This window comes from Choloepus didactylus, chromosome X (assembly GCF_015220235.1).
Source record: "Choloepus didactylus isolate mChoDid1 chromosome X, mChoDid1.pri, whole genome shotgun sequence".
In the NCBI taxonomy this organism is placed as follows: Eukaryota; Metazoa; Chordata; class Mammalia; order Pilosa; family Megalonychidae; genus Choloepus; species Choloepus didactylus.
The window spans coordinates 90,245,501-90,256,949 of NC_051334.1; the positions used below are offsets into that span (position 1 = coordinate 90,245,501).

General features: G+C 39.8%; 1 protein-coding gene across 1 annotated transcript in view; it reads right to left on the minus strand.

Moving 5' to 3' along the window:
- Positions 1-4,596, minus strand: part of BRWD3 (bromodomain and WD repeat domain containing 3) — a 227,938-nt gene extending 223,342 nt beyond the window's left edge. The window contains 4 exon segments of the mRNA XM_037821172.1: positions 3,497-3,556; positions 3,964-3,993; positions 4,197-4,255; positions 4,381-4,596. Of these exon segments, the coding sequence (XP_037677100.1) occupies positions 3,497-3,556; positions 3,964-3,993; positions 4,197-4,255; positions 4,381-4,411 (180 nt within the window). The 5' untranslated portion in view covers positions 4,412-4,596.
- Positions 4,597-11,449: the final 6,853 nt, after the last annotated feature.

The window sequence follows — 11,449 nt, forward strand, 5'->3', positions numbered from 1 at the left end:
CAGCATGTTGATATCCTTGTTTACAGTCCTTCACCTCTTCATTATGTATTTGTATTCTTCCTTTTTTTAACCTTAGTACAACTTAAATTTGAAATACTACTATAAATGAAACACATCAGTTAAACCAAGATTATTTATTTATTAATACTTTGTCCTAAATTTCAAGGCAAAACATGTAGGTAAGTCAAAGATCACATTGTATGAACCCATTGTTGTACCAGCACTTTAAAAATATCTACCCAAAGAAAAAATCCATTTCTCTCACAATGAAGACACTCAAAATCAAAGAAGTCAGATGTGAAATAATTTTAATCAACAATTCAACCGATGAATCCAGCAATTAATCTAACACTGCACATTCAGTTCTTAGCCACAACACATCTCCTTTTCCTTCTGTTCAAATTCTCACTCAATCCTGTTCCACCTTTCTTTACAAAAAGCCGTATAAGTAGAAAATAGACAAATGATCAAAAAGGTATGAAAAAGGTATAATCCTAGAAAAATTGGATACCAACATGGAAAAATAGAAATCTAAGTATACAGTATAAAAATTAAAACAAAAAAAAAGTACACTACTTATCTACCACTGTAAGAACATAAATGGTGACATTAGAAATTAGCATACTCTTCTGGAACGCAAACTACAATATATGACAAGAGCTATAAAACTGATGAGACCTTTTACCTGATAATTCCACTTTAAGGATTACAGCCCAGGAAAATGTAAAAAAAAAAAAAAAAAGTAAAGGAAAAAAAAAGAAAAAGACCATTTAACTAGGCAAAGATATTAGTAAAAAACAAAGTAACCCAAAAGCTCAACTGGAAGTTGAGTTCAAATAATAAATAGTATCTTTTTTTTCAGAGAGACAAAGCCTACTTTAATTCATTTAATTTACTTATTTATATCCTAGATTTTCCACAAAGGGAGTCAGTCAGAACCTATTCTTGACAGCTTTTAGGCAACATGGTATAATACAAAGAGCTTGAGTTTGATCCCCAGCTTTGCTGCTGATTAATCGTGTGGCTTCCAGCAAGCATTTTAAGTTTTCTGAGCTTCGATTTGCCTTCTGTAAAATGGAGATGATGATACCTATTCTGTATGGTAACGGAAAAGATTAGAACAATATCTGTTAAGCACTTAATGGAGAGACTAGATCTTGTACAAACATTAAATGGTAACTACAATTTCCAAATTTAAAGGAATTTACAAAGTCAAGTTTTGGGACCAGTAAAATCTCCCAAACTGTGCCTTATTAAATTGATTGGGTTCTGCAGGACTTTTAGAAGTGTTGGTGTGTATGTTATACATGTTTTAATTCTACTTCCTATTAGTTCAGTTTATATTACAATGCTATGAAATAGACGTGTGATTCATCTAACAGTCACATTAGTCCTGGAGAATGATTTTTTAAAATGAGTTTTGTATCTTTCAATTATTTATATATTAGAAAATCTTATTTTTTTGGGGGGATACATTCCAATTTTTTTTTTATTAGGGAAGTTATGGGTTTACAGAACAATCATGCATAAAATACAGGATTCCCTTATACCACCCCACCACCAACACTTTGCATTGGTGTGAAATATTTGTTAAAATAGATGATAGTACATTTTTATAATTGCACTATTAACTATAGCCCATGGTTTAACTTAGGGTTCACTGTGCTGTGCACTTCCATGGATTTTTCTTCTTAGTTTTTATTCTACTACCATATATACAATCTAAAATTCTTCCTTTAAAGACATTCGAATCATAGACAGCCCCTTAATACAACTTACCATTAAAATAATGACTATTCAAATACCCAGATAAGTATATATAAAAACATTAAGAAAATATAGAACATAAAGTAGACTGATTAAAATTATATAAAAATATGCCTTTACAATATAAGTCTAATAAACCAAGTGTTGGTGAGGAGCCTCTGTATCTTAACTATTTTGATGTTCATTTTTTCTTTATCACTGCCAACTAGTTTTTTAAAAGTTTTGTTTTGTTTTGTTTTTAACTCTCCTTTTACCAATTGCCTAAATGTGTGCCACTGCCTGCCTGGAGACCCATGTAGTCTGTGAGATGGACAAATTTAAACAAAAACACTTTGAATACACCTCAGTATAAAACTGTATTTATCCTCAGAACCAAATAAATATAAAGTGTTATAACAGCCAGTGGTAGACACAGTTGTTTTTGCTTTGTTTGTGGCAAGACTTAAGTCCATCAAAAAGTCTGGACTAAAAATTAAATTAACTGACAATATATGCAGTTTCTCAAAATAATTTTCACTCATTTGAGTAATTTTTACCATTAATAGTACAGAAAGTCAAGTTTATCCTTATCACAATTATACCATTTGCTGTGATTTGCAAAAATAAGAAAAAATTTAGTCAGTAGATTTGGTTATAAATAATGTGGCCTCACTATTGTAATTTAATACAAAGAGAAATACCAAAAAGAACACACAAGGAATTTAAATAGCCCTGTCGCAAGCAAATTTTAAATAATTTTTTTTAATTTAGAGTCTATCATACCCCTTCAACTTTCCTTAACTTCGCCCTATTTTGCTCTATTTGGATCTTATTTGCAGAAAAATAGCTGAATTCAGATTTAGTAACACCACTTCTTTCTGCCTCCAATTCACTGTGCCAGAGATTAACACATGGCAACCCCCAATTTTTTTTTTAATTTTAAATCACCTTTTTTTGATGTATCAATGATAAACAGGTGTATTTATACCATGAATTATATTTGCAGGAAAAACAACATACGACCATAATTGTCTTTTTGTAAACCCCAAATCGTGCTTCATCGCTTCTCAAAAAGGTCACAATCCACAGTTTTTATTCAGTGGAAATGCATCTGTACAAATTTTATTTACTGATGGATGATATCTGAGCTACACAACGATTTTGCTTTTATTTGGTAGTCGGTTATCCAAAACTGGCAAATTTGGGAATTCGCTCGAAGCTCCTTATTTTTGTTTGTTTTTTTCCAGCCCAGGGTCCCTCAACTCCAGTCTCTCGAATCCCCCGCCCCCGCCCCCCAAAATAAAGACCAAGCCTGGCCTCAGTTCCCGTATTTCAAGCCAGGACCAACCAGAAACCAGTTTTCTTCCACTAATCCGGAACTCCAGGTTGTTACCGACGCTGTCATTGGCCAGCGTCAGTCCTTGGTACGTGCCCCAAGATAAACCCCTGGTTTCTCTCTTCTCCTACAATGGGCCTTCCCTAGTGTTTGTAGCATATTCATAATCCACAATACGGCACCTCTGATAAGGAACTCACGTTCTTCAAAGTTTTTGAGTGGAAACATGGGAGGCCAGGGGGAGGGCAAGGTACCCTTTCTCCTCGCAGGGAGGGGGAAGGAGCAGTCGTTCTTAGGCTGGGCACCGAGCTCTAGTGCGGTGTTGGCTAAGAGGTCGGGGGACGGGTTGGGGGAGCAAGGTGGAGAGGGGGTGGAGAGAGAGTTGGGTTAAGTTGAAATGAAAACTTTACTCACCAGATCCTCAAAGCTTCTTCGGTGCTCTTTCCCCTCCCAGTCTAAGCGCCTAGGAATCAGCTGGGGCCGGAGGAAAAGAAAGGGGAAGGGAGGCAAACGATAAAGGCGAAGCCTAAGCTTCCTATCAACCCGACCCCGGCCGGTCCCGGTCCTTGACCCTTTTTGCGTCTTTATTTCCCTTGCCTTGATATCTATTGCCTCAGAGCTAGACAAGTGTGAGGGGGAGGGGACTGAGGGGGGAGAAAATCCTGAAAAACCACCTCCCACAAGCATAAAGAGGGGGCGAGTTAAAACCCCAGCGTCGTCTACCCCTTTTGAGGGAAGAAGGCAGTACACTCCAGTGACAACAGCTATGGGTATCCAGATCCGAGCCTCCATCCTATCTCATGCCCTCCGTCCTAACTTGCCATCCCCTTCCTCCAGTCTCACCCCAACCCTCCCCACCCCTTTCCGAAGGGGTTCCATACCTGATGCTCCTCGAGCTCTTGCACTAGCACCTGAGCAAAAGGGAAACACGGATGTGAGGAGCAACTCGGGCCATCAACCCATTCTTCCCTCCCCACTTCGAACCCAGCCGCTGACGGTAGGACTAGTCAAGGCCGGCCTCTCCCTCACTCTCAGAAGAACCGTTCACCCCGTTGCCTTGATTTCCCCATTGGGACCATTCCCCACGACTCCCAGATTTCCTTCTTCCCCTCACCTGAGCGGATTTGTTGCAGGGTCCGGACTGCAAGAACCTAGCGATCAGGTAATACAGCTCTGAGGAAAAGGGGAAAAAGAGGTTGAGAGGGAAGCAAAAAAGAGAAATAGAAGCGTTTTAAAAAGAAACTGACAGCCCTCGTGCTAAGTCCCCATCTCCATAACCCCTGGACACAGCTACCCACCGGCTTCTATCTGGGTAGGGGCCGCCGCCATCCTTTTCCAGAGGGGGTTTGGGGGCTTTGCTCCGGAGGGACTGCCTGGGGGGTGGGCTGCCTCTATTGTGATAAAGCCCCCATGCCCAGGAATCCCGCCGCTTCCGCTGCACTCCTCCTCCCAGTTTCGGTCTCTCTCGGATTCATCGCATCACGTTTCGACCCATAGATTTTCTAGCCCAAGAGCTGAGGAGGCGGAGGAGGAAGAAGAGATAGAGAAGAGGAGGGAGGAGTCAAAGTGGCTGAACGGTGCGTGGGGGGGGGGGGGGGGGGCGGTGTTGAGAGAGGGGCGGGGTAAAAATGGTGAGGGGACCTGCAGCGCTGGTCGTTAGCCGCCAGGGGCGCTAACGCAGCCGTCTGGCCTCCGCTCTCCCAGAGGGCCGACTGTTGCCTTGGTAATGCTCAGGGGAAGAGGAGGAGGGAGGCTCTAACTGACGTCCGACGCTCTGGCAACCGCCGTAGAACTCTGTGGTGGCGTTCTCTCAGATTCATTCCGGAATCCGTTACGGTTCCCGTAGGGGCAATCGGGCCCTTTCCTTTTGACGACCTTTTCCTTTGGGCCTAAGCTTGAGGAACTTGCGAGGGTCTCTTTTAACTGAGCTGCCATCCTCGTTTTCTTCGGGGGCACCAAAGCGGTTTTCCCCCTCCCCCACGGAATGGAGCCTGGCCGCTAGAGGATTTTATCCCCGAGGGAGGGAAAAGGGCCCCTGCTTCATCACCTGTTTCTCCTTAAAATGGTTTGTACCAGATGAAAATGCGTTGGCCCGGGGTGCGAGGCTCAAATTGATAAAGAGAACCAACAGTTCTAAAAATTTCCCACAATTCTGATAAATATTGCATGAGAAATTTTCAGCTCAGCCATATAGCTTCTGAAAGTTTAACATATGGCCTTTCCCATTCCTATAGGAAAATTTTCGATCGTATTTTCAAATACTGCTCAAGTACATTATCCAAGTATTTATATGTGTGTGTGTATGTACGTATATACATATAATTGCATCTCTTTATGCGTGGTAGTTTTCTAAAAGTTTGGGACGCCATTTCTGTTTAATATATAACCCCGAGCTCTTAGCACAGTAATTGGTTACTGAAATCTTTAGTGATCAAAGACTTTGTAGCAGATAATATTTGGCACAGATATGATGAACTAGGTCTCTTTCCTTCCCTAATTTCCCTTAGTATCCTGTTCCCATCTCAAGCTTTAATCAGTAATTAAGTAAAAATAAGTAATTAATAGAAGACTAGAAACATCTTCTGACAAGACATTGTTTAAGCTGCAATTATTATTTATGTTGAAATATTCAAACTTGAAGGTTGCCTTCTAAGTTTAGGGCTGTGTTCTTAGAAATTTGGTTTCTTCACTCAGAGCTCAGCCATTGATCACTGTGGACCTAGAATTCATTATGCTGACATAAACTTAGCCTGGACTGGTTAGCACTCACTCTGGCTACTTTTTTCCCTCCAAAAGCAAAAACCACATGAGGCAATTGTGAAATGATAGGTTTATCTTTGGATATTGTACTACGGTACTTGATAAAATAAATGCTACTACTGAAAGAAATTAGACATTGGAAAGATATATAAGCCCTAGACAACTCGGTGAAAGTGTTTTAGCAAAACTCTAGAATGTCTGAGTAATTTGTACAGTTCAAGTATAGTATGTTAAAAGTAAACATTTGTGAAGCATTTAACATGTGCCAAGCATTTTGTCTCTTTTACTTTTTACGGAATCTTAGGAGGTAGGCTATATTATTATCCCCATTTTACAGATGATGAAAATGACTGACTTTGCACAAGTCACTTAAATACTGAGTCTTATTCCTCATCTGTAAAATGTGAATGATAGGTTTGCCATGCCTAGTTCACAGGAATTGCTGAAATCATGAGAGAATATATTTGTGTCATATTTCAAAATGTATCTGGCATTGTTATTCCAGTGATCACTTCTATATCAATCTGGGAGCAATGAGGAGAGACAAAATACCCAGAATTTGAACTCGGAAAGTTTAAGATAAAGAATTATTAACAATAACAGATTAGAGTAATGGAGGATTAGCTAGTAAGGAGTAAACAGAACTCTAAAGAATATAGGAACAGCAGTTATAATATGTAATACAATAGCAGATATAATAAAAGTTAATAGCCACCACTCTAGAGCTGAGCTAGAGCACCCTCCACCCTCACTTCCTGCCCAGAGAAGCTCCAGACCTCGTTGAAGAGGACAAAACCAGCAGAGGCTTACTCAATGGCAAGGAAGACACTATGGTGGCCTTTCAAGCAGAACTTCTTAAAATCCCAACCTGCGGAAATTGCTGGAACTCTCCCCTCTGGTAATGGCTAGAAACCCACTCTGGAATCTGCCATCTTATGGACCTGGGAAAGATGTTCACAAGGTGTCTCACCAGAGGCAGTCTACTACAAAACCACCAGAGGGAGGGTACCAGGGGAAGCTCCTGGGTGCATCTGACACCATACACCTTAGGAGCTGAGCACTGGAGAACGCTGCACAAGCTGCAGGAGCCTGGTGCTGAAGAAGCTGCACAGGCTGCAGGAAAAGGCTGCCCAGTGAAGACAACAGAAGCAGGAAGCAAAACCCTTTCTTCCTGCACTGTTTTTCCAGTGCCCTCTACTGAAAAATATCAATGCAAAAGGAAAAATATTTAAACAGCACACATCCATTTGTGCAGAGTACTCGATAAGGGTGAATTTGGAGATGAGAAGCAATAAATCAGTAAAAAAAAACCAACTTCCCTGCTATTTTCTTGACATTAATGACTAGGTAGATAAAAGGGAAGTTATTAAAATGTCTATGTTCATATAAAATATGTTTACTTGGTGTTTAGCTTTAGCCTAATGTCCTGAAGTGTTTTGTAATTACTAAAATTATCCCTTAACACTGTGAACAAAGGCTTAATTAGAAAGGGAGGGCAAATTTCATGAACTAAGGCAAAAATGGATTTAGATAGGAAAACACGGAATGTTTATTTGGTGGATAAGTAGGTATTTACCTCCTAAATAATATTTTTAAAATAATATGTTCCCAATTTTAACTTTCTTACTATTTGCTTTACTGTTTATTCTGCAGAGTAACTTGTTGCAAACTGAGAAAAAAATATGATCTGAATATGTCAATTTAAGTAAAGAGGTAATATAACATGTTTTAATATTGCATTCTTTTTTCTCATTGTTTTATTTTGATTCTTTAAAAATCACATCTTAATGGAAGATCAAGGTTGAACATTTAGCAGGTCTCCCCATGAAGGTGAAAAAAGAAAGCAGAGAGAAGATCCTGGGATGGAGGGGCAGAGTAATAAATAAGAATATTAGTATAACAAATTCTAAAAGTAAATAGTTGATCTCTACTTATCTCAGATTCTTTAAAATATTTCATAACTTATGATAATACATCTTAACTTATTAATAGGTATAAGATGTTTAAGATAATGGCAAAAAGGGGGGAGGAAATAGAGCTATATGGGAGTAACATTTGTATATCTCAAAGGAATTAAGTTAGTACAAAACTAAAGTAGATTCTACTAAATTGAGAGGTATATGATATGCTCTAGAGAACCACTAAGAAAATAACTAATAAAAAATAGTGAAAAAATTAATAAAATGAAGTTAAAAGCTCCACTAGAAAACATCACTTAATGCAAAAGAAAGCAGGAAAGGAAGAATAGAGGAGCAGAATTGAGATGAGACATAAAGAAAACAAAATTAAAATGGCAGATGTAAATCCAATTACATCAACACAAACATTAATATGGTTTTAGTTTGCTAGAGCTGCTATGACAAATGTGACACAAGGTTGGCTTAAACAACAAGAATGTATTATCATCGTTTTCAGGCTAGAAGTCCAAAATGAAGATATTGGGAAGGCCAGTCTTTCTTCCAAAGTTGGTGGCATTCTGGCAACAGCAGTCTTTTGTCACCTGGTGATCTATCGCTCATGTCTTTTCTTCTGACTGCTGACATCTGGCTTCCATTGACTTCTAGCTTCTTCCAGTTTCTTGTTTCTACTGACTGACTTTGTCAGAATTTCCTCTTATAAGACCTCCATTCATACAAATTAATAATCATCCTGATTCAATTTGGCCACATCCTAACTAATAGTAACATCTTCAAAAGATCCTAATTACAAATGGGTTCAAACCCACAAGAATGTGGATTAAGACTTGAACAGGTCCTTTGCAGGGTACATGATTCAAGCCCCAACAAATATGGGTTCACTACCAGCATGACAGCATGAGGAGCTCTATTGACCCACTTCCAGAAAAACCGGTGGAAATTATTTTAAAAACCCAACCATTTAAAATCTCTGGAAATCATCCTAAGGGCATGTAGCAAATTAAGAAACATTTATTCAAGAAAATCTACTAAAAACAGTAAATGTGTGTGGTATTTGAATCAATACATGCTCCCTCCCTAAATGTTCCCAGCTTAGTGAGATGGAGACTCTACTCCTAACTGGTGCAACCAAGAACACAGGGCTCCTTTTCCCCCCAACTCATAGTCAAAGGGCAGTCTTCCTAGGAGGGGTAGTGTAGTGGCTTAAAGCTGTGTGTACTCCAGAAAAACATGTTCTTAAATTTAATCCATTCCTTTGGGTGTGAACCCATTGTAAGTAGGACTTTTTGAAGAGATTACTTTAGTTAAGGTGTGACCCAGCCCAATCAGGATGTGTCTTAATCCAATTACTGGAGTCCTTTATAAGCAGAATGAACTTCAGAGAGAGAAAGCCACAAGAAGCAAGAAGCTGAAATTCACTAGAACCCAGAAGATAAGGGAGACCAGGAGGTGTTGCCATGTGCCTTGCCATATGACAAACTAAGGACCAAGGATCACCAGTAGCCAGCCCCTGAATGCCAAACTTCAGGAAGAAAGATTGCCTTGATGGTTCCTTGATTTGGACTTTCTTTTAGCTTCAAAACCATGAGCAAATAAATTCCCATGGTTTAACATGACCCATTTCATGGAATTTGCTTAAGCAGCCTAGGCAACTAAAACAGAAAGTATGTCAACATTTATCATCCTGCCCCCAGTTACTTGTTGCTGAGGCTAAATTCTGGACAAGTGTGGCTAAGAGGCAGGAGATCTCTTTATTTGCCCAGCCTCTGCTCATGGGAAGGAGCCTCTACATTAGTCATGGTTTCACTAAGAACACTGGGGCCCCACTAACCCTTGCCCCTATTCAGGGAGTGAGGGATCCAGACCAAGAGAAGTAAGACAAAGGCACTTGCGGATATTGACCCCCTTCTAAACTAAGTGCTCAGCTCCTAAAGCAGTAGTGGCACTAAGAAGTGTGCTATTTTTCCAGCCTCCAGCACAAGAGCAGTGGCTCAAAGATTTTGTTCAGGGGAAGAAGCAGGCCATAGAAGAGAGAATTCTGAATCTCTCCCCAAAGGAACTGACCTTATTTGCATTTGTGTGGATAAGTTCAAGCCTAATAGCACTCTTAAAAAGTGGAGGTCATCATGAAAGGCAATTGGGGGAGAGTGATAGATTTGTTGGAATTATAGGCTAAACTGTAGGGGAACTCATTCACTATAGATTAGTGGAGGAAAAAGACAGCTGGGAAGAAATCTAGAGTCTGAGCAAATATCAAATTGACCTAGGGGAATATCCCCTCAAAGGAGCCATAATTTGATTGGAACAGACTGTGAAGCAATTTATGTCCCAGGTCATTGTAGAAAACAATGGGGAAATCAGGCAAATATTGTAGCTTAACACCTTCAGTTTGGCCAGAGAAACAAAGAGAGCCCTGGGAAAACTATTCTCATCCTAGGGTGACAGTGAACCTTTCCAAAGATGTGCCCTCTGAGGAGTCACAGCAGAGCTTCACACTGTGTCAGGAGCTAGGTAGGTTAGATTTCACTAAAATAATCCAGTCAGTCATTAAACAAGTAAACAAGCAAATAACAGAAACAAGCCCCAAAGGTGGGGTCAGTATGCAAAATTGTTACAATATATTATCTAAAATATCCAGTTTCCAAGAAAAAAATGTAAAAGACATGAAAAGAAATAGGAAAATATAATCCACACACAAGAAAAACAAATGGCAACATAAACTGCCTGTGAGTGTGATTGATGTCAGATTTAACAGATGAAACGTCAAAGTAGTTATTATAACTATGCTTAAAGAACTAAAGGAAACCATGATTAAGATGTAAAGGAATGTCAGAAGGTGGGGCAAGATAGCAGCACAGGGAGGTGAGGAATATAGCATATAGACAGGAACAACTAGTAAATAGTCTGGAACAACTGTTGTGGGACATCTGTGACCAGACACACATCATACACCAGTCTGAAATGGGTGGAACAGCTGAGATCACAGCATAAGAACTATAAGTAAAGCTCCCCAAACTGTGGAGCTGGCAAAACTCCCTGACTGGTGTGGCTGGCAGAGCTGAAACCCTTCCCTGTGGGAAAAGAAAGCTGTCTACAAGGTGCAAGGGAAGGTAGCTCAAATAAGCTCCAATTTCAGTTTTAGTTAACAAATATGGGCTACTGAATACAAACTAGGAGCACAGATAAACCTAGAGCAAGCAGGAAAGGAACCCAAGTCTTCTCTGGGCAGAAAGGAGGTGGGGCTGATGGAAAAATATATATATACAAATAAAAACAGGCTTTTGGAGTTGGCTGAGCTCAGAATACTGAAAAAGGGATGTATGCCAAGAAAAGGGGCGCATAGAACTGGGTAATAACTCTGGTTCTTGACTTGTAACTGGGGGGCTGGGGAATTGGCTCTGAAAAAGAGATTTCTTTCTTTTTTTCCTTTCTTTTCCTCTCATTCTAAGTAGCTCATTAGAGAAAGCCTCAGATATTTTCAGTTGTCCACACTGACCCAAGTAAAGATGGAGTTAAGATAGAGAGACAAAGGAAGAAGTCAGGTGTGTGAAAGAAATCCCTAAAGGGTTTATCTTCCCTAAGAAAAGGGGGAGGTTGGGCCCAGCTCAAGTGACTGCCCTCTCTCAGAGAACTTGGACCTTAGGGCCTGAGGGGGAAAAAAAAAAAAAAAAAAAAAAAAAACATCTTACAG